The sequence below is a fragment of the Psammomys obesus genome, unplaced genomic scaffold (genome assembly GCF_907164565.1).
Source record: "Psammomys obesus unplaced genomic scaffold, mPsaObe1.curated_primary_1811, whole genome shotgun sequence".
Classification (NCBI taxonomy): domain Eukaryota; kingdom Metazoa; phylum Chordata; class Mammalia; order Rodentia; family Muridae; genus Psammomys; species Psammomys obesus.
Genome location: NW_026595981.1, coordinates 2,852,537 through 2,876,398, shown reverse-complemented (window position 1 = coordinate 2,876,398; position 23,862 = coordinate 2,852,537). Strand labels below are relative to the sequence as shown.

The 23,862-nt window shown below is 47.2% G+C and overlaps 1 protein-coding gene across 1 annotated transcript in view; it reads left to right on the top strand.

Moving 5' to 3' along the window:
• The window catches only part of Efcab5 (EF-hand calcium binding domain 5), a 112,170-nt gene extending 91,425 nt beyond the window's left edge, over positions 1-20,745 (top strand). The window contains exons 19-24 of the mRNA XM_055619540.1: positions 1,814-1,966; positions 8,125-8,225; positions 9,240-9,493; positions 11,007-11,284; positions 11,549-11,645; positions 20,552-20,745. Coding sequence (XP_055475515.1) covers positions 1,814-1,966; positions 8,125-8,225; positions 9,240-9,493; positions 11,007-11,284; positions 11,549-11,645; positions 20,552-20,745 — 1,077 coding nt within the window. The remainder of the gene's footprint in view (positions 1-1,813; positions 1,967-8,124; positions 8,226-9,239; positions 9,494-11,006; positions 11,285-11,548; positions 11,646-20,551) is intronic.
• The last annotated feature ends 3,117 nt before the right edge of the window (positions 20,746-23,862 follow it).

Genomic DNA, 23,862 nt, shown 5'->3' with positions numbered 1-23,862 from the left:
GATCCTCAGAACAGGAAGGGGCCAGCAGAAGGCTACTCTTAACTGAAACAAGCTCTTGACTGTCACAAGCTAGAATAACGGGGAAGAGAGTCTTAATTAACGAGGTAGATGGGGCTGGTCTGTGGGGGCTATCCTGATTGGTAGATGGGGCTGGTCTGTGGGGGCTATCTTGATTGGTAGATGGGGCTGGTCTGTGGGGGCTATCTTGATTGGTAATCGATGTAGGAAGAGCCAGCCTTTTAGGCAGCACCGTTCCAAAGAATGTCTGCAGGCAGCACCCTCTAAGGCAGAGGCTGCTTGTCAGTGTAAGAGGGGAGGAAGCTGGCTGAGCAGAGCAGCAGCAAGCAAAGAGCCACAAGTTTATTCTCTATTCTTGTCTGCAGGTGGTGCTTTAGCCACTGTAAGCTCCTGCCTTGACTTCCCTGCAACATGGTGTTAACCCTTTCTTCCCTAAGTGGTTTTTGTGTCGGGATTTTTTTTTTTCACAGCAACAAAAATTATACATATACATATATTTAATTAAAAATGCTCCCTGTCAATTCCTTTGTCCTTTGCACACAGAATACTAAACATGCTATGCATACTCAAAGCTCTTGATTTTAGCGTTATAAATCTTGGGGAAAATGAAGAAGCCCAAATATCTCTTGAGAATTCATATTTTCAAATTAGATCGTGAAAATGATAGGCATGTTTCAGGCTGTGAAACAGCTAGGACATTTCGACCTGATTTTGTGGTTAGAAACGTCGATGGAGATAGCTCTTCAGCCTGTGGAGTGTGGTCTGCAAACCAAGTCAGGAGCTCACCTTGCCGCTGTTAGCTGTCCCTCTAAGCCGTCGTTCTTCATACGCTGCCGTTATTCTGTGCTTTCTCTTTTACCTTGTGGCTGGATAGCTACGGAAAGATCTACATTCTTTTTCTGAACATATTTTAGTAAGATTCATTCTTGTGTCTAATAGGAGACAAAGGAAGCAAACGGTAGGGCATGGGGTTGTCAGTAAATTAACTGCTTATAGTCTTATTAGCAAACACGTTCAAAAGATGATAAATTAGGTCTCTTGTCCTGGAAATTAAATATCCCTGGGTTACCCTTAGATGACTTCAATCAATCAATCAGTCTGGGGTGTGTGTGTGTGTGTGTGTGTGTGTGTGTGTGTGTGTGTGTGAGATTTTGAAGAATTGTGGTTCCTTGAGTTTTTTGACAAGGCTACAGTTGGAATTTATGGACAGCCCATCTACCCCCTCTCAGTGGAACAGTCTTATGATTGTAGGAAGACTGTGGGACTAGTATTTGTAGGCCTTAAAAACAAACATGCTCTGTTCAGTTGACCTGATGGTAAAGGCCATAAAGAGTCAGGTTAATTCCAGGACTAGGGAGGGAGAGGCAGGTGGATCTCTGTGAGCTCAAGGCCAGTCTGATCTACGTAGCAAGTTCCAGGCTGGGCAGGAAGGACCCATAATGAAAACCTGTCATAATAATAATAATAACAACAACAATAATAATGATAATAATATCATTATCAAATCAGGGAAGCTCATAGCATTCTGGACCAGAATCTTGGCTTTTGAAGGTTTTTTTTTTTTTCATGTCTAAGTTTATCTTCTTCTGACTGCACACATCACAAAGCATAAAAAATTATAGAGGCTTCTCTTTACACTTTTGATGTCTTGATGACCCTTTCGCATAGCAAAGTCTCGAAGCATACCTCTTGAGAGCCGATTTTACCTAATTTGCCGATCACAAATGTGAGAAGCAGTCCTTACTGACCAGCGTGCGCTCTTGCTTGATGCGCACGGACCCGCCTGTCTCCGCAGGGTGTGGCCAACGCCTTCAGCACGGCTTATCACTACGTGCACAGCAGAGAGCACATCCTGCACACTGTGCTCACGGGCATCAGGTGGCTCTTCAGCATCACGTCCGGCATCTCCTCCGTCACCACCTGCTTCATCGAACCCAGCTCAGAGCAGGTAGGCAAAGCCGGGCCATGTGACACCCCTCTGATACTATACAATTAGCAAATATCGATGTCCTGTTAATATTTAAGGGCCGCATTGTCTGGGGCGTGACTCCGAGGTGGAGTTTGATCCCAGAACCACACACACCAACAGAGGTGAGTAACTAAGATGCTAATCCCAAACTCAGAACTCTTGGCTGCACAGTGCTCCGGATGCTTGATGGAGACATTAAGACTTTCTTGTCTCTGCCTCACTCCTGGAGGTGGATTAGGAATGGGAGCAGGAGCTTCGGTTCTCCTCAGACCTAGACTAATCCATCCCACCTGACAAATGACCAGCCCAGTAAGGCCAAAGTGGGGTCTGAGAAGGATTCAGAAGCACCTTTTCAAGGTTTTGAGGAATAGAACAACTAGGGCAAATGGCCAAAATATCCCAAATCATTAAGCAAGAAGCATGGCTTGCCAGTGTTTAATTTTAGTATCTTGACAACATGGACAAAACCACAAGGGCCATGGACCATCTGCTCAGGACCATTTATAGGGATGAAAAGGACCATGTTGAAATGTTAGGGGAAAGACAGTCATCCCAGCAGCCAGGGTCTTAGCAATGGCATGGCCAGGCAGAGACCAGAACAGCTTTTGGAAGTTGGTTCTCTTGTAACCACACAGGTCTCAGGGATCAAACCCGGGTCATCAGGCATGCCAGCAAGCGTCAAGTTCCCTTGCTTACTGAGCCATCTCATCAGCGCTTCTCCTCCCCGAAAGGGGTTTTTTGTGGTTGTTGTTGTTTTTGGTGGTGGTGGGTTTTTGGTTTTGTGGTTGGGTTTTTGTTTGTTTCTCTGTGTAGCCCTGGCTGTCCTAGAACTTGCTCTGTAGACCAGACTAGCCTTAAACTCAGAGATTCACCTGCCTCTGCCTCTGCTGGAAATAAAAGTGTGTGCCACCACCGCCCAGCAATAAAGGGGTTTTAAATATGACTTGAAGTGCCTGTCAGACATCTAGGTGGAAGTATTGAATGAGAAGTTGGGTACATGGCCTGGGCGCTTGAACAATGACCTTGCTAAGGTAGTAAAGCCTGGCCATCACCAGCTGTCAGAAGTTTCTCCTTGCCTCTGTGTTCTTCACAACATGACTTAGTTTTAATTTCAAACATAAGCTAAACAATTTTCAGCTGTCCCAAAGGCTCTGTTAAGGGAACAGCAGAAGGCCTGGTGGAACCCAGCCCACGGCCAGCTTCCAGCTGCAGGATGAATGTCCCTTCCAGCTTCCCCTAGAGCAGTGGTCCTCACCCTTCCTGACCCTGCCGCCCTTTAGTACAGCTCCTCACGTTTTGGTGACCCCTGACCATGAAATTAATTTTGCTACTTCATAACTGTAATTTTGCTACTGCTATGGACCGTAATGTACATATCTGTGGGTTTTGATGGTTTTAGGCGAGCCCTATGAAAGGTCATTCCATCCTTAAAGGGGTTATGACCCACAGCATAGAGCATAGCTTTAAGTATTTTAAATTTGCAACCTCCCTTTGGCCAAAAAAATTTTTTTTAACTTTTTATTGGTTCTTTGTGAATTTCAAATCATGTACCCCAATCCCACTCATCTCCCCCACCTCATCCCATCCTCCACCCTTGCAACCTTCACCCCCAACATAGAAAAAGAAACATTGCGGAAGCTGTGGTGTCACAGTGTGTCCACGGCACAACCTTTCGTCCACACATCTTCACTTGCAAATGTTCATCACAGAGAGTCTTCTGCTATGAGGCCTCTGGCTTCTGCTACTCCATCAATCCTGGATCCTCCCTGGGACTCCTCTCAGATATCCTGTTGTTGCCCTGTGTTGGGGAGATCCTGCAGCTTTGGATCTGTGGGACCCGCCCCTTCATGAGCTCCAGCAGTTCATAGACGGGATAGTGTTGGGGTGAGCCAGCTCAAAGCCCCGGATCTGGGCCTGAGAGGTATCTGAGCTGCTCAGCTCACCAGCTCTCCTCTTCTCTTGCCCTTGGGCTGGCTCAGCCACAACCTCACATCCAGAGCTCTATTGTGCTGCCCAGATGAGGTGCAGGGCCTGCTCTCCTGGGTGCTATAGCAGGGGCGTGCCCAATAACATTTTACACAGCCCAGTAAGTATAAGAAAGGTTTACAGGGGCTAGAGTGATGGCTCAGTGGTTAAGAGCACTAGCTGCTCTTCCAGAGAACACAAGTTCAATTCCCAGCACCCACATGGCAGCTCACAACTGTCTGTAACTCCAGTTCCAGGAGATCTGACACTTATAACACAGACACAGATGCGACACAACACCAATGCACATAAAATAAAAATAAATAAAAATAGGTTTACAAATCCAGTATTTAGTAATCAAAAACCATAAATTTCTTTTTAAAGATTCTTTTGCTATACATATAAAGAGAAAATTTGCAAGCTAATGAGATGGATGTGTGTACTTACTTTTACTCAAAGAATTAAAATCTTGACTGAATATTTGATGCTGTAGCACAGAGAATATTTCCAACACTTTTCAGTATTGATTGATGTGTTGATTTTATAATCACCAATCTAAGAACACAGCTTTATACCAATCCATAATACAAAAGGCAGAAGTATGACGAAAACTGTATCCTAGTCCCAAATTAAAATCTATTTAACAATTTTTTTACGAAACTCAAATGAGCAACTCAAACAGCAATTTCTAAAAAATCAAATATTCTAACATAACATAATCCAAAGATGTACTAATTTGATCCTTACATGCTTAGAAATAATGGCAGAAAACCCACAGAGTCCACGGACCTGAGACTGGGCTGACGATCGGGGAGCCTGAATGGGTCTAGCCTATGTCCTCTGCGTGTATGCTATGGTTGTGTAGCTTGGTCGTCTTGTGAGACTTCTGAAAGTGGGAGTAGCGGCCTTCTCTGACTCTTTTCCCTGCTTTTGGGATCCTTTTCCTCCTGCTGGGGTGCCTCTTCCAGCCTTAATATGAGGGGAGGTGCCCTGTCTTACTGCAACTTGATATGCCATTGTTTGTTGGATATCCCGGGGAGACCTGCCCCTTTCTGAAGGGAAACAGAAAAGGAGTGGATCTGAGGGAACGTGGGGAAGAGGAGAGGAGGAAGAGGAAACTGTGGTTGGGCTGTAGTATATGAGAGAAGAAAAAATAAGTAAGACTTTGCTTCCCACAATTAGACGATTATGTTTCCATGAGGGCTGAAAACACTGCGCTTTGCAACACAGTGGAAGCGGATCTGGGCTAAGGTGCGCAGGCAGCGCTCCTTGGCGTTGCTTGGCATGACATAATGCACATGTTGTGTGTTACATGATGCAACACTGGCAAGAGCTGCTGGAAACATCTCAATTCATTTTGATTTTTTAATTAACTGTTGGTCGATGCACATCCAGAAAGCATTAAATTGTATATATTCCCTTACATTCAGCGAGTTGCAACTCACATGTAAAGAGGCTATAGAAGATGTGTCCTAAAGGTTAACAACTGCTTAGAAGTAAGGGAAATGAAGATGAAGCAAGGAGAATGAAAAAAAAAATGTTGGTGCAGTAGGAAGAGAACCAGGAGAGAGTGAGGCCCTCAAATACACATGAAGAGAAGCTTCTCAAGGAGTGAGTGTTGGTACCTGCCTCAGGATGGCCAGCACTCAGGCAGCTGCCTCCAGCGCCACTACAATGGACACATGTATGATGAAGGAAAGATGGAATACACTGCAAAGAGACAGAAGAGCCATGTCTGGGTGTGTGGTCCTGCCCTAGCTGGGGTCTGTGTTGATGTCTGTGGCCCAAGTTACCACCAAAGGCCAAGCAGATGCCCTTGGTCTGTGCTGCCATTGGAGATCATGTGGGTGTCTGAGAGCTGTGCTGCCGTGGGGCACATGCTGGTCTGAGTGGCCTGCGCTGCCATCTGAGGCCACGGCGACATCTGGGCCCAGGCTGGTGCCCAAGGGACATGTCTGGGCCCATGGTCCTAGGGCTGCCAGGGTCTGTGTTGATGTCTCCCAAAGGCCATTCCTGGTCTAGACTGCCGCCTGAAGGCACTGTGCCGAGCTGCCTCTGCCCCTCAACTGAGCAGCACAGTAGAGCAGGTGCAAACTCTGAAGAGCTGGCCCCATGCCTCTTCTGCCATGAGACAGTGCCGGCGAAGGTGAGATGCCCCCTTCCCGTATCCCCCACTGCATGTGGCAGGGGTGAGCCAGCCCCGAGGTCATGAGAGCAGGAGAGCTGTCCCTGCCCCTCACTGTCTACAACACTCATGAGAGTGGGCCCTGCACCTCACCTGGGCATTACAGTAGAGCTGGCCCTGGTGGTAAAGGTGCCAGGTGAGCCTGCCCCGAGGACATGGGAGCAGGGGAGCCCCTGGTGGACTGTGGCATTGGATGAGCTAGCTGGGGCAGCACTGGAGAGCTTTGAGCTGGCCCACCTTAACATCTACCCCATCTGTAAACTGCTGGGGTGCATGAAAAGGCGGGTCCTGCAGATCCAAAGCCACAGGATCTCCATGACACAGGGCAACAACAGGGTATCGGAGGTGAGTCCCTCAGAGGATCCAGCACAGATAGTGTAGCAGAAGCCAGAGGCTTCAAAACAGACCAATGACTACTTGTGATGAACATTTGCAAGTACAGATGTGTGGACAGAAAGGTTACTGTGTGACAACAGCAGCTTCCATGGCAAAAAAAAATTTTTTTTCTCTTATTTTGTTTTATTTTGTAGAGGAGGTAGTAAGGGCAGAGGGAGGATATGAAGGAATGGGGAGATGAATGGGGTCGAGGTGCATGATGTGAAATTCACAGAGAGTCAATAAAAAGGTGTGTGTGCGTGTGTGTGTGTGTGTGCGTGTGTGTGTGTGCGTGTTTGTGTGTGTGTGTGTGTGTGTGTGTGTGTGTGTGTGTGTTAAGCTGGAGAGATGGCTCAATGGTTAGGAGTGCATCCTGCTCTTGCAGAGGACAGAAAGTCAGTTTCCAGAACCACATCAGGTGGCTCGCAATCACCTGGAACGCCCGCTTCAGGGGATATGGTGCCTCCAGTCTCTGAGGCACCTGTACCCATAAATACTCAGACCCACATAATTAAAAATAAAAATAAATCTTAAAAAAGAGAGAGAAGGGGCTGGAGAGATGGCTCAGAGGTTAGGTTAAAAGCACTGGCTGCTCTTCCAGAGGTCCTGAGTTCAATTCCCAGCAACCACATGGTGGCTCACAACCATCTATAATAAGATCTGGTGCCCTCTTCTGGCATGTAGGCAGAACACTGTATACATAATAAATGACTCTTAAAAAAAAAAAAAGTGTCCAGTGTGGTGGCAAACACCTTTAATTTCAGCACTAGAAAGGCAGAGACAGATGGATCTTCATGAGTTCAAGGCCAGCCTGGCCTAAAAAGCAAGTCCTAGCCAAAGTTACATAGTGAGACACTGTCTCAAAAAGAAAAAGAAGTGAATGTCCAACAAATTAAATGTTGCCAAAGAATGGATGCTGAGGACTGGTATTTGAGCCATAGACGTGACAGTGACTCACTCAGAACCTGGACAAGAGCTGTGGTGTTGCAGTACAGACAGGGAATCCCCCCACCCCCACACACTTATTTTCCATGGGCCTTCACGTAGTTTCTAAATGTTTCACGGTGTTTTTTGTTGTTTGGAGATGGTATCTTACCTGAGCTGGCTTAGAATTCACTATGTAGCAGAGGCTAACCTTCAGTTTATGACCCTCCCATCTCCACCTCCCAAGCTCTGGGATAACCGGCATGTACCACCACAGCAGGCCCACAATGCACATTTTAATATGAGAACCACACGGTTTATCCAGCTATGGTGGCACATGCTCTTAAGCTCTGTACCCCGGAGGCAGAGGCGGCGATCTTTACAAGTCTGAGGCCAGCCAGGGCTACATAGTGAAACCCTGTCTCAAAATGAAACAAGCAAGAAACAAAACAAAAACATAAGCACACAGCTTTGCCAGATATTTTTTTTTAAATCTGTGTATTAAAATAATCTTACTCTTTTGAAAATTTTCGCTTTGGGGATGCTGTTCTTTTAGTGGCCGAGAATATGTACAACGCCAGTATCCTTAAAGCCAGAGCTCATCTACACTTTCCTAGCTCTTCCCTCAGGACCCATCCCCGAGAGGTCCAGTCGCTGCTTTCTGAGGAGATGCCACCCTCTCTTCCAGGAAGACTACGTTTTGCGCAGTACAATGGTTACAGATTCTCTTGGCCTCGCGGAAATTCTTACTCGTTCCCCCGTCATCTCGAGGAAGACGTGTGTCTTCAGGTACGGAGGACACGGAGGACACGGGGCGCCTCTGCCTGCCGCGGTCCTGGATCTGAGACCCAGCCCCTGCCTCTCTCGGCACGCCTGCCGTGCCTGGTTCCAGCCGCTCCTTCATCTTTTATAAACTTACCAAACATCGCTTACCCCGTTGGCAGTTCTATGCACAGGAATCTGTGCGTCCTTCTCACCGCCAGCACGAACAGGCCAGGGAGCCCTTGCTTCTGTTTGTTGCTGTTTGCTTCCTTTTTAAAGCTCTCGCTGAGGCAGCTGTGTAGGCCCTGCCCAGGTGCCCACCGCGCCCCTGGCCATACTTCCTGCAGGGGGACTTCCTCTAGGGAAGTGAGCTCAGGTGGTTAGAGCCCCTTAGCACTTTCCTGACGCCCCAACCGCCCGCCCGTGACAGCCCCGCACCAGGACGCACACACGCGTGCTTGCCTCCCAATAAGACTTACTTTTGGTACAATTGCTATCCTAGGTCACCTTGGGACCACACCGGGCAGACTGGGCCTGTCAGCTCCTTCCTGTCTGCCTGCTCCTGCTTCCTCACGGCTTTCTCCCGTGGCCATTTTTTCCGGTGGCATCAGCATCTTTGTCTCAGGCTCTGCCTTTAGGGAACCTTCTGGCATTCATCTGACACGTTTTAGACTATCGGCACTTTTTCATTAAAAAAAAAACAAAACAAACAACAAACAATCACCTTCGGATAAGTGTAACTACCCCATGTTAGACTCTGAGGCAGAGCCTCGTGAGGCAGAACAACCCCAGGCTGCTACCTTACTGAGCTTGTCAGGGGAGGCTCTCCACCAAAGAGATGTGCGCGCAGAGATGCCGCAAGCCGAGTTGAGCCAAGGGCAGAACGAAGATGGTGGGTGTGACCTTCAGGCAGATGAAAGGACAATGGCGGCCACAGCAGGGTGGGGTGGGCCGAGGGAATAATTCGGTCTGTCTGAGTGGAGTGCTGTGAGCAGGCTGGCAGGCGTGTAAGAGAGCTGCGCTCATCTGCTTTGGTTTCAGGGACTTCCTCTTTAAATGCATAGACACCTCAGACGTTGTTTTGGCTTCTGCCGGGGGAGAGACCCACATTGTAATTCCAATTCGCCAGAGAACAGGAGAGGCTATGGGAGTCCTTGACGTTAACATCGGCCGGAGCAGGATGTTGGTGTTTCAAGAATACAAAGATCTACAGAAAATGATGAAGATGATCCAAAATGTCGCCGATGAACTACTGGGCGAATTGTCTGGAGAAATCAAGAAAAATGAGGTCATAGGTACTGTGGATGCAGTAACAGTCTGGATTCATGGTTTGCTCAAAGGAACTCACAGACACGGTGCACTTTCCAGAGTTAACCAGTTCACTATGTAGATCTTTCCAGGGGAAAAGAAATCCCTTCTGCAGTTTTAGTCTGGTGGGTATGTATGATCTACAGCCTAGCGGAGGGCAAGGGACCGCAGTGACAGATCAGTTGGGGCCTCACAGTCAGAGGTAAGATGGCCCATATTTCTGTGGAGAAACATGCTAACGAGGCAGTTTCGCCGCCTTCGCTATAACCTTCCAAGGCCAACAGCAATAGCCCGGTTCACAGGTGAGGAAAGTGAGATTCAGTAAAAATAAGCAGCGTGTGGTAAAAGCTGCACCTGAATTTGATCTTTGCTGTTTCTCCCACAGTTTTATACAGCATCACATACTTTGAACATATCGTTTTACAGATGAAAGAGCTACAACTTACATAGCTGAAATTAATTTTTCCAAGATTCAATAACAAGCCACTGGCTGGGCCAGGATCCGCCCCTGGCTCTTGTGACCCCATGTAGCCTAGGCCACCCTTAGCACAGTATCATCTAAGAGGGTGGCTGAGAAGTCAACAAAAACCTTCCGCTAGAATCAAACAGAGTTAGTCTAACACTGTGTGGGTTAGGGGAAAGCTTCACAGCTGTTAGGAAGAAAGAAGGGCAGGCGTAGCGACGTGAGCCTGTTATCCCAGCTGCTTCAGAGTCTAACGCAGGAGGATCACCTAAGATGAGAAAGAGGAATGGAGAGAAGGGGGAAGAAAGACAGCGCATGTCCTTTGAGTGTTTGCTGTGTGCCGACCTTGAGACTAAGCACCTTGTATTTGCAGCTCTGGGGACTAACCCTGAGATCTGCACCTGAGACAGGTGCTCTACCACTAAGTTATGTCCCTAGCCCTACTTCACTTTTTATTTTTAGGCAGGGTCTCACTACATGGTCCAAGCTGGCCTTGAACTTCTTATAAAGTTCATGGAAGAGCTTGAACTCATAATCTCCCTGCCTCAGCCTTCCACATAGCTGGGATTAGGGCCTGTGTTACCAGGCCCAAGAAGACTAAAGACTTCATTCATCTAATTTCCATCTCTCACCAAAGAAGTAGGGATTGGCCCTATTCCCACAAAGGAGTATATATGTATGTATATAGAGAGATACATTCATATATGTGTGAATACATATTATATATATTCATGTAAATGTATATATATTGTGTCTATATGCACACACACACACACATATATATTCAAAGGACAATATAATTAGTAATGGAGAAAGCCTTCAACCTAAGCCCTAAGTATAAAATTCAGATTTGGGTTTGTTTGTTTGATTGTTTTCCAATTTTTATCCCTAAATCATACATCAGATCTCATTCTATTTTGCTTTTTTATTTCATGATTAGAGAAACCAAAATGGCTTAAAATCATGGTTTTCTTTTGTAACACGCTGAGAAGGCTGTGAAGGGGTGGCATGTGTAATTAGAATGTGTGTACCCGCAGAGATGGAAAGGTCAGGAGAGGTCAGGCGGGCTGGAGTCCTCTTCTTCCGCGCCATGCTGCAGGAGCTCCGAGAATGCCTAGACACCCTCACGCCCATGGACTTCGTGTCGCTGCTGATCTACGAGCACAAGCCTCCCCTGGACTCACAAGGCATGGATCCCCAGGAGCTAGAAGCCAACGTGGCCCTCGTGCACGACTTCCTGAAAGGGGTCATCTTGTTCTCCCAGCAGGACATAGGCCCTCTCAGAGACTTGGAGGAGTGGCAAAAGTGGAAGTTTGTGAGTCTTTGGCTGTTTCTTCCTGCACAGATTGTACATTCACAACCCACCCCTGTGCTCACAGGCGGCTCAAAAGCCCACCTTTCGAATCCTTCCTCACAACCCATCTCTCCGAACCGCATACCCCGAAGCTAACCGTGACCTCTGCCTCTGACGGGAGGGGATTCCGCCTATTGAGGATTTACCCCTGGGGGATGGCGTAGCTGTGGGGTGGGGGCCCTGGGAAACCGGGTGACCACATACCCTTTCTCCTCTTCTTTGCAGTACATTAACAAGAACTTAGTTAAGGATCTTTGCGTGTTTGATCCGACTGCTAGCAATGTAAGGGTTAATGTGCAGCTTGTTTCGAGATACATCCAAGGTAAGCCTCCACCTAAATATATACTAACGGCAAAAATCTGTGAGAGGTCTCCGTTAGAGTAAGACAAACGGTTCTTAAACTGAGTTTGCATGAAGGTGAACATTTCCATGTGTTTTCTAAAAGAAAGGATACAGTCTAGGCTTTGCGCTCTCTCCTAAGGTGCCTGGGCAATACTTGAGAATTGGAAAGCGTGCCAGCGCCACTCGCTGTCTGCATGCACGAGACTCAGCTTGTCAGCAGCTCTCACTACCGAGGAGGCTGAGTCAGGAGGGTCACTTCAGTCCAGAAGTTCAGGCCCAGCCAGGGCGACATCGTAAGACCTTCAGCTCATCTCAACACAAGCAAATGGGAGCTGCAGTGAGAGCCGGAACACTGAGCAAAACATCTGCTATTTTTAGCTACACTAAAGAACAAAAACTAATTAGTGTATACGAGATGGCAAGGCGAGCCTTTCCAGGAGAGCCAGCAGGGCTGCACAGGCGGGCAGGCTCTCCCTGCGCTGGCCTGGGTTCCTCTACCAGCCTCCCCGGGCCCTCTTGGCAACGTAGGAAAGACTAACCGCTGACTGTATGTGACCGGCAGTGGCAGGAGGACCAAGGCCGGTCTGGTCTATGGCGCGCCAGTCAATGCTGCACCTGAGACTCCAAAACACACAAAAACTGCCCCGTCCTCCTCCCCCGAATCTAACCAGAGAACCAAAGGAAAGGACCAGCAACTAGAGGTGGAGGGTAGGGTGGGGAGACTGACCTGGAGCTAGGCATCCTGGGGACAGATACAGACCTCTCGGGACCCCCTGAATCAGGTCCTCTCCTTCCCCTCTCCTACTCAGTCTGGAGACTCCACCGTGTCACAGACTTTCTGGGCGACTGTGGGAACCTCTGGGTTCGCGGGCACCGCAGTCCTGACTTCTGCAAGGACCTGGGCCTGGAAGGTCCACACCCTGCAGGTGCGAGGCCGTAATAGGCCCATCCCCCGCCCAGGGAGAGGCAAAAGGCTCCTCCCGCCGCAGGGCACCGACGCCTCAAAGGAATCTCTTCAGGCCCTGCTTCAGTCCGCCTGCCAGAGCCAGCGGCTGTCGCGCGCCCTGCTCGGAGCACGCGCAGATCTGCACCGTAGGCCACAGCAGCCCCGACCGCGGAAAACGCAGCCCACGGCGTTCGGCTTTCCAATGGTGCCCTCAAGCGGCGGAAGTCAGAACTGCAGGCAACAGAAAGGGGCTCCCGCCCCAAGCCAACGACCCGCAGGCTCCCCTCTCACCGCCACTGCCCTAGCCCTAACAGTCTGTGCAGCCATCAACGAAGCTCCTAGGTCACCGGGTATGGATCCTCTCACTTGGGTGAAGTTAAGTCAAGACGATGTAAGCTTCGTCCCAGGGGCAGAGCAGGGGGCCTAGAGCGTGGCTGATGGTCACACCCCGTCCGAGAGTATTCCCTCTCTCTATCGCTCGGTGTCCGCCTCCCCTTCTCAGCGCCGGGGTTTTGTCTGTCTCGAACCTGTGCAGGCCTGTGTGCTGTCAGAGTCTCTGTGAGTTCACGTCTGTGTCCGCCCTCTTGTGCCTGGAAGACGCTGTTTCCTTGGATTGTCCACCACCTCTGGCTCGTCCAGCCTTCCTACCTCCGCTTCCTCCTGGACCTTTAAGCCTCAGAGGAAAGCGTCTGGTGAAGATGCCTCATTAGGGCCGAGTGTTCCAGACTCTCTCGCCCGCGGTGCGCTGCACTATCCTAATCGTTTGTCTTCCTCCTGTCTTCTTTCTTTTTCCTTCCGTGCTGGGTCTAGGACCAAGCCTGGCGCTTGGCTGGGCCAGCACTCCACCACCTCCCCCAGCAGCAGTTTTCTGAGCAAGAATGCTCGAGTCGTACACTTCCCAGGTGTTTGTGTCTGAAAACGTTTGCATTTGCCCCTCGCATTGATTTGGACTTTGCTGGGGAAAATGATTTTGAACCACTCAGGGGGGTTTTGTTTTGTTTGTTTTGGGGTTTTTGTTTTTTGTTTTGTTTTCTCAGTCTACATTAAAAGGTCACCAGACTGGAGGAGACTCTTTAATTTGAAACACTCTCCTCCTCCTCCTCCTCCTCCTCCTCCTCCTCCTCTTGTAACACCAGCCAAGGTCATCCTTGGTTACATAAGTTCAAGCCAGCCTGGAGTACGTGAAATCCCATCTCAGAGAGAGCAGAGGGGGAGAACAAGAGAAAGAAAGAAAGAGAGAAAGAAACATGAATCGTACCTCACTCACTTCTGCATTCTGAAACGCACAGTTGGGTGGTTTGGGTGATGCATCAAGTTGTGCAATCATCACCACTATCTAGTTTTATAACATCTTCAAAAATGAGCTCTGGCCCCATTGGCACTCCCTCGCTCTTCTCTCACTCTCCTCCCTAGCAACCGCTGGTCTGCTTTCTGTCTGTTGCAGACTTGTCTGTTGTCTTGCCTGTTGCCCCTCCAGACTTTTGATATAAATGGGATTATACAATGGGTTGCCTTTTGTGTCTGGTTTGTTTCACTCATCATAGTGTTTTCAGGGTTCACTTACTCTTTAGTGTATATTAATTGTTCATTGTTTTCTTATGGCTTAATTATCTATATAGGGATATGCTATATTTCATTTCTCTACTTATTGGCTCATGAGCCTCTGGTATTTTTGGTTTTGGCTCTTGGGATTGTGTTGCCAGGAACATTTTCTTACAGTTTGTTTATGGACGTGCATATTCTGTTCTCCTGGGCGCAGACCTTAGGAGTCTCTATGGCCTTTTAACTTCCAAGGTTGCTATTGAGATGTTGGATGCCCTTTTTTTGTTTCTGGTTTTACAAATGCTACCTTTGCTTTGCTTCTCCTCAGAAGCTATAGAAGCATCCCTCTGTCCCCAGAGTTGTGAAATTTCATAATGATGAGCCTTGACGTGGCTATTTTCACCCACTGGTCTGGGTACTTGCAGGGCCTTGTCAGTTGTGAAACACAGGTCCTCACCTCCTGGGCACCTCCTTAGCATCAAGGCTGCCACTAGAGCCTGCAAGCTGTGCGCTGCACAAAGCTGCCCTGCTGAGGAGAACGGCAGCTAATAACCTAACCTGAATTTCACTCACTTTGTGCCCTAGCGTGAAGCTGTCTGCTTGGAAGGGGGCCTCCTTTTCTTCACATACCTCTTCTCCGCTCAGCCAGAGCAGAGTACATTTATCCAGGACAGGGGACCTGGAGGCTGATGTAACCCTCTCCTCCCTTCCCTTTGTTCCTCCTTTGTAACACATTATTCAGACGCTGCTTCTCCTAGACTCAATCTTCAAACTCCTATTTTTACTGGCTACAGTGTAGCTCAGTAGTAGATCTCTTACCTGGCTTGCTTTTCTCCTGTTACTATTCATTCCTCTCTGTTCACTTCTAAAACCTCATTGCTTCATCCTTTGCTCATCCACTTCAAAAGGCATTGACCACGTGCCTGGCTCCGATTTAGGACCTTGGGGGAACAATAGCCAATAAAGCTGATTAAGATCCCTGCTCTCATGAAGCTTACATGTCCATGACAGCTCATGCCTGCTATCAGGAGAATCCTCACCACCTGAGCCAGAGTGAGACCTCATCTAAGACAAACAAAACCCCACGAACCTTAGAGTCCAGAGGAAAGCAGAGAATACACAGCACAGGGCTGGGATACAGCTCAGTGGCAGAGCCCTTTGCCTAGTGTGCACAAAGCCCTAGATTGAGTTCTCATTCACACACACACACACACACACACACACAGCAGTAAACATATATGTAAACAGATATATGCCATGATTCTGACATGCATGCTGAAGTAAGTGCACAGGTCAGACAGCTGAGTGCAGTGGTGGGAGCGGGGAAGAAGCCAGGATGGAGTTTTGTTTTCTCTTCGGCAGCACTGTGCACCCGGCCTCAGGTCTTGTGTGGAGGAGTGCAGATATAAATAGACCTTGTCAGGAGGTGAGACTTAAGCTGTATAGATACCTCTGTGGAGAGTACTCCAGGCAGAGCAAAGAGCCAATGCAGAGGTCTTATAAGGCAGGAACACGCAGTGTGCTGACACAGCCAGGAGGACACCGTGTCAGGAACAGAGTGAGAAAATTAGAGATACATGGAAGATCAGGCCATGGGTGATGGGGTGAGGGCGTGAGCTGAATCAACCTGGCATCCGTCCGGGCCTCATACCATCATAACATAACATGAGAAAAAAATTTAAGCAGAATTTCATGGCATGGCTTACGCTTTAAAAGAATCACTCTGATGGTCAGGATAGTGGCTCACACTCCTCACTCGAAAAGGCTAAGACCAAAAGGGTCGTGAGTTCAAAAGTCCACCCTAATTACATGGCAAGACCCCATCTAAAAAATAAAATAAGGGAATAAAAGGTCATGGTGGCATCCACTGTTAATTCCAGCACTTGGGAGGCAGATCTCTGTGAGTTCAAGGCTAGCCTGGTCTATGTAATGAGTTCCAGTACCTGGGACTACATAGTTCGAAGAAAAGGGGGGAATAAAAGGCTCATTCTGCTTCTCATGAAAGGCTTTGTAGTGGGGTGGGGGTAGGGGGGTACTCAGAGACCAGCCAGAGGAGCTGCTGCAGGAATTCAAGTGGGAGTGCCAACAGAGAAGGTGAAAAGTGGTCATAGTCTGTATAGTACAGATTTTGAGTAGAACCAAAATGTAACTCCACAGCTTGGGTGTGAAACATGAACAGAGCAAGAGCCCAGGTTGACTCTGCGGTCTGGAAGAATGGAGGAGTGGAACTGGGGACCTCTGTAGGGCGGGGCTCTGCCAGGGGAAGATGAAGAGTTCAAACCTGGGGGCTAGGAAGATGGCTCAGCTGCTCCTGCTTGCTCTTGCAGAGGGCTGGAGTTCAGTTGTTCAGCAGCCACCTCTGGTGGCTCACAACCACCCGTAACTCCAGTTCCAAGGGATCCAATGCTCTCTTCTGCCCTCCGTGGGCACGCACATGCGTACACACACACAGAAGCACATGCATACATATATGCACAAACACATACACAAGGATAAGATAAATTTTATTTAATATTTATTCATTCATTTATTTATATTTTGGGATTTTCAAGACAGTGTTTCTCTGTGTAGTCCTGGCTCTCTTGGAACTTAACTGTGTAGACCAGGCTGGCCTTGCACTCACAGAGATCCACCTGCCTCTGCCTCCACAGTGATGGGATTGAAGGCATGTGCCACTGTGCCAACTGATAATTTTTTTTAAAGAGTTCACACTTTGGCAAGCTGAGGCTAAGGTGTCTGTTTACTGTCTGAGCAGAGGTATGCACGCGTTGCTAGGAAAAGAAATCAGGGATTTTGGAGAAAGCTCCAGGTGGGGATATAAAGTTGAGATCTGTTGGCTGGGAGATGACTCCCAAAGGGAGAAGAGGAGGGAAGACAGTTCTGTGCCCACCTTATCACGAAGGGCGCACAGCAGCAGGGGTGATAGGGAGCTCGCTTCACTAAACCACGCGTTTCTGTAGAGAGCAATTACACTGAGCAGAGTTTGCACACTTGACGTATGACCATCTCGTGAAAAGTCCAGAGCGTGTGCTACCGGACAGGCGTTGTGCTCACAGTGGGAGGGGAGCTGTGTGCCTGCCAGAACTCTGCATTCATCATGGAGCAAGCTTCCCCTCAGCTGCAACAACTCAAAACCTGAGGTTTCTTCCCTGGTCAACACCCACCCTTTCCTGAAGGGCCCGGGAGTTACGTGACAGGGCCTTTGGGATGACATCCAGTCAAGAGTGACACCCTAAGCCAACCGTCCCGGCGAAGTTCCCTGCCCGTGTGACACAGCAGCTGAATTCCCGAGCACGCCGCCCAGGTGCACGCTGCCCTGCTGGTCGTCTTCTTGTGTCCAGCAGTAATGCTAGAGGACCAAAGCGTAAGATGACTCGGGGAGCGTGAAGCCATAGAAAGAGAGAAGGAGAGCTAAAGAAACTGACGGGCAGGAAAATCGCTCAGGAGACACCGCTGCCCTTGAGTTAGTCGGCAGCTGAAGGAAGCAGTCCAGCTTTTGAACTCGAAGTTAAATACTTCATTCTCTTTGCTTTGCCTGTTTTTTTTTTTTTTTTATTAATTGTCTATGCTTCCCGCAGGATTTAGCTTAATTAATCCAGTGTTAAAGCAGAGATCCACAAATTGAGGTTTAATTTTAAAATATGCTTTTTATAGTTCAATATTTCCAGCGCAATGAATTCCCCGTGTAATTAAAAGTCTGATTAAAGTAAAAGCTTTCTGAATACATCCCTGAACATTATTCAGTGGCTCCTCTGAATCCTTACAGCTTAAATGTGTCTTTAATAATTGCCGTAAATATTGCCAAAGCAAGTCAAAATGGTCGTAATTTCACAGAGTCACAGCAGAAATAGAAGACTGGGACTCGCTCCACGGGGGGTGTGGGCTGTCTGCCAACCGGGCGATGCGTGCCCTGTCTACCACACGAGGGCAGTGCGGCCAGCGGTACTGTGGCCCACCGCGGGCTGCAGACAGGCCTCCTGAGCGGCCTCCTGAGCGGCCCCTGCGAATCCCTGGAAAGGCAAAGGGAAGCTGGAGCTGCCCCTTGGACAGCTTTTGTCCCCGGTAACAGTAAAACAGGAAATAAGGAACAGGGGCTTGGGGAAGAGAACGACCTCTCCCTCCATCCTCCCGCCCCTGGATCACCAAGAAGATGGTTCAATCGTGGTCCCGCCGAGATCACCGACAGTCACTGATGGAACCGAGCTGTTTTATCTCAGAAAATTAGTTGGGACAGGTACTAAGTGTCCTGGGCTGAACTTTGCTTTTATTTAATTTAGGATCATAACGCTGGGACATTAAGATAATGAGCGTAATCTTTGGAAATCTGTAATATTTCTTTGTAAAGTTTCCAGGAAGCTAATTAGCACAAAGAGGGATCAATGATGGCAAATGCGCCCTCGGTGATTTAAGTAGGTATTTTTATTGGTCTAGAATTACCCATGAAGTGAGATGAATCAGATATTTCTAATGTGTTCCCATGACTAGCATCTGTTCTTGTTTTTATTCATAATTGTCACTAATATTATTGAGCTATAATATGGAAAAACTTTTAGGACTTGAAATAAAGAAATTAAATTATCCCTTAATTTAATGTTGTCTCAATTCAACATTTATTGAACACTTACAATTGAATGAGAAAAAACAGTGCTTCTCTCTTTCTCTTCCTCTGTGTGTGTGTGTGTGTGTGTATATATATATATATAAAAAAAGAGAATGTTAGAAAATTAATTGCATCCACATGTTTTAAAGTCAGCTTCAAGTAAAAATGAAGATATATGAAAGGCATGGAACTTCCCTGTTCTATCCTGCACCTTAGCTTGTAGAGGTGCTTTCAAAACCACCATGAAGCCGAGCCCAATTCAGGGAAGCGTACTCCTTGTATTCAGGAGACAAGGAAATAAAACTTGTTCTGGGTCTGTGTGGTGGCTCTGTGAGTAAAGGTTCCTGTTGCCAAGCCTGAAACCTACACTTGGTCTCCAGGCCACATGCTGGAAAGAGAGTACTCCTGCAAGTTTGTCCTCCGGTCTGCACACACATGCTACGGCACATACGTGTATACACGCACGCGAGAGCGCGCACACACGCACACACACACACACACACAGACATCAGCAAAAAAAGTTTTCTCATTTGCCCTCATAATATTCATAAAGTATTATTCTAATTTTTACAAAAATATGGACAGGCTCAGAGCAAGTAAACGATCTGTTTAAGGTCACAAAATTAGTTGGGATAGAGCCAAAATTAGAACTCAGACCTGCTCAGCTCTAAGGTACTCTGTCCATTGGACCATTTTACTTAGATGTTAGTCATTGGCTCCTGGGGATCTTCAGGAATAGCAGCTAACAGTTTTCCACAGTGCACAGTAACTATATATCTTGAAACAATTTTAATTAAAGAATATTTTAAATACAGTAGTAAAAGCAAAAAGCACTGTGTATTCATCGTAAAATAATATCTTATGCCAACCTTAGCATTCTTTGTTTGAGTCGGGTTCGTTTTACTTTGTTTTCGAGTGCCAGGAAGTGGTCCAGGGCTTCGTACGTGCTAGGCAGGCGCTCTACCACCTTAGCTACACCCTCAACCCTTTTTAAATTTTGGTTTAAAATAGGGTCTCACCGAGTTACCCAGGCTGGATGAAAACCAGCATAGTTCGCGCAGCCCACACTAACCTCAAACTAGAGCCTTCCTGACCGAGCCTGCCAAAAAGCTGGGTTACAGGGATCACCGTGCCCATCTGGGTCTTGTGTTTTTGAAGACATAAACTCTAATGGGAATAGGCAAACCCTTCTGCCTCTTCTGATCTCATTCTCTTTTCTCAGAACGTGATTGTGATGTTGGTACTTACCAGTTTCATGCCTGATCTATTTCTTTTACTATATCTTTTTGTTTGTTTGCCTTTCTGTCTTGTTTTTTTGTTTTTTTTTTTCCAGACAGGGTTTCTCTGTGTAGCCCTGGCTGTCTTGAAACTCACTCTGTGAGTTTCCAGGCTGAATTCCAGGCTGGCCTGGAATTCACAGAGACCCACCTGCCTCTGACCCCCAAGTGCTGGGATTAAAAGTGTGCACCACCTGACTTCCTTTTATTAAACATGAATTTATAAATTTTACAGTTCTTTAAACTTTCAAGAGTTATACCCAAATACATATAAGATTCTATACATTATATGTGCGTATGTATATATATATATGTGTGTGTATATAGAATTATTTCCAGTGTTAACTGCTATGTATTAATTTATTACATGAAAATATAAAATTTCATCTACCTTTTATAATTAAGATACTGCTATGACTTTGATTCACAATATATCTAATGGATTTTAATCATATTTTAATTTACTCTTAAAAATTAAAGTACAATCATATCTATACTAACTTTTCCTTTTCTTGACGCAGATCATTCTCGAACCGAAGTATGGAAATTTGGCAATCTTGTCATCGAGCTCCTGTACCACTGGATAAACATTTGTTTAATTCTCATAGAGCTAAAAAATAAAAAAGATGGTTCTATTATACCCCCACTGCCCAGGAAAAGTGAGACCTCTATTTCTCAAAAAATCTCAAAGAAGTCCTTGTCCACTGAAAGCTAAGGACTGGTGTTGTATTTAGGACTTGTTGCTCGTGTCCAGTGCTGTTGAATTCGTGAAACCTATTCTGGAAAGGAAGGTCCCATAGACACACTCTGCTCCCAGAGTGCTAAGCTCCCACTTAGCTCTCTCACACCAAACGTTCGAAGGGGAAATTTTATCTAAAGACTGCATCTATGGTGGCCATAACCAAACGTACTTGAATATGTAATAGAATGTATTCAAATTTTTCCTTTTAGTTTAAGCTTTCTATATGACCTGAGACTACTCCGGCTGTTTGGGAAGTTGCTCTTCATTGTTTTAAAGAGCAAAATAAAGAATACTGAGGATGTGGGGGGAGAAGTGGCAGCTTTTGCATCTAAAGAGTATCAAACAATAAAGATTTTAAAGAAGTGGACTTGTAACTTGTTTTAGAATTTTTCAAAGACTATCCTAACAGTCCTTCTCCACACCCCTTTGTGTCTCCTTTCCTGAACAATTTTAAAGTCACTTTTATATCACTGTTTGTTTGTTTGTTGAGACAGAGTCTCTATATATTTCTGAGGCTAGCCTGGAACTGGATACATAGGCGAGGCTGGCTTTGAACTCCTGATCCTCGTCCCTCAGCATCCTGAGTGCCCTGAGTATAGGCATGTACCCTACCACAGGTGCACTTTAGTGAACAGAAGTTTTTGTGGAAAATGTTTGTCCATGACTCACGGAATAAAGAAAACATCAGTTTGGGTTTTTTGTTTGTTTGTTTGTTTTGTTTTGTTTTTTCAAGACAGGGTTTCTCTGTGTAGCCCTAGCTGTCCTGGAACTTATCCTGTAGACCAGGCTGGCCTTGAACTCAGAGATCTGCCTGCCTCTGTCTCCCCAGCCCTGGGATGAAAGGCGTGCACCACCACTACCACCTGGCTGAAAGCACCAGTTTTTAATAACAAAAACTTCTCAAGTTCTACAGCCACAAAAGAATGTATATTTGTTCAAACCTTATTATTACAGCAAACTTCGGTGCCATGCGATGAGATTTTTGTCTTTTAAGACGATATCTGATGACAAAGTCCATTTTTAATAAAAGTTGGGAAATTAAACTTTATTTTCTTTATTAGGGTGGCAGATTGTGATGTGTCTGCATCTGCAGTATCTCATAAGTGAAGAGTGGTGGGCGGCCCTGTCCCCTTTCCTGATGAGACGGCAGTGTTATTGCCAGCTACCGTGATGCTGATGAGCTCCTGACCAGTGTTATCACTCGTGGCCACTTTGCACTTTGAGGAAGGTTTTCAGGAATTTGCAGCAACGTTGATAGCAGCAGTGTTCTTGAAAATATTAAACTGATAGTGGACTATCTGGATGGCTTCAGAACAAGCTTTTGAACACAAATGATGGTGCAGGCAGCTGGGGAGAGGAGAGGCAGAGATGCTGTTTACATTGTGGTTATGGGAGTTATAGATATCTTGTATTTTCATGACTTTTCTTCTTTTTATATTTGATTTATTTTTATTTTATGTGTATGAGTGGTTGCCTGACCGCAGGTTTGGGCATTACGTGCATGTAGTGCCCAAGAAAGCCAGAAGAGGGCGCTTTATCCCCCTGGGCCTCTCACAGCCAAACGTGAGAGGCTTTGTAGGTGCAAGGAACTGAACTTTTTCTCTGGATGAGCAGCCAGTGTTCCCATTCTGCTGAGCTGTCTCTCCAGCTCCCACAGTTTATTTTATCGTTTCAAGTAATAGTCTGAGACAGGTCTCTCTCGTAAGCCTGGCTGGCCCGAAACTTGCTATGTAGAACATGCCGGCCTCAAACTCACAGAGACCGACCTGCCTCTGCCTCCACAGCGCTGGGATCAAAGGCGTGCGCCACCACGCCCCAGCATTCTTATTTTTGAGATGGGGTTTCGTGTAGCTCAGGTTGGCCCAGAACCCTTAAGGTAGCTGGAGATGACATTGAATTCCTGAATCTTCTGCCTCTACTTCCTGAATGCTGAGGTTACAGGCACAGATCCATGACCTAGACTGGGGTGCTGGAGATTGCGCCCAGAGTTCTGTGCATGCTAGGTGAGCGCTCTACCAGCTAAGATACATTCCCGAAACCTTCGTGGCACTTAATGTGTTTGGAGCATGTTTGAATTCTACCTTACTCAATTATTGCCAATAAAGCAGGTGATTCTCTTTGTGTTTGTGTTTGTTTGTTTGTTTGTTTGTTTTAGGACAGGGTTTCTCTGTGTAGCCTTGGCTGTCCTGGACTCACTCTGTAGACCCTGCTGGTCTCAAACTCACAGCGATCCTCCTGCCTCTGCCTCCCTGAGTGCTGGGATCACAGGTGTGTGCCACGGTCCCAGAGTGGGTAAGTGATTCTGATACCATCAGCAATTTAAGCCTGAGGAAACAAGCTCAAAGAATGAGTGAGCGGTCAGCTTGCAGGGCGGGCAGTTCACTAATGAAACCCCAGAAAGGAAGCACCTTGCTGGTCTCCTAAAGGTACAAAAACAGCACGTTCATGCCGTAAGGGGGAAACCACGTTAATGGGAATGCTTGTGCGTCTCTGTGTGCATAAGCTCACTATGGGAGAGGGTTGGGAGGTGGAGGGGTGCCACAGAGGCCAGAAGAGGGCATCACATCCCCCGGAGCTGGAGTTAAAGGCCGCTTTGAGAGCTGGGAACGGAACTTCTGTCTGTCTGGGAAACCGCAGAGAGACTGGCTGAAATGCCGTCACAGTACTCACTCGGCCACAATAAACACCGTATGAACAGAAAGCGGTTAAACTAAAGGAGAAATAAAAAAAGGAATATTGCTGCATTTTGTGCTAAGGGCAAAAGTGACACAGGAGAGAAGAGTCCTGACAGGCCGACAGGCTTGCCGAGGAAGCAGGAGCTGGACAGCTGGCTCAGAGGGCGCGAGCTCTTGTTCCCAGCACCCGCATCCCAGGTAGCTCAGAACCATCTGTGACTCCAGGTCCAGCTTCCTGCTCTGGCGTCCGCAGGCAGCGGACAATCACGTGCACACACACAGACGTGCCTGCAGGCAAAACTCTCCTGCACATAGTATCTTTGAAAAGCATTTAAAAAAGGAATGAAGAGGAAGGAAAAATGGCAGCAGTGTGTGTGTGTGTGTGTGTGTGTGTGTGTGTGTGTGTGTGTGTGTG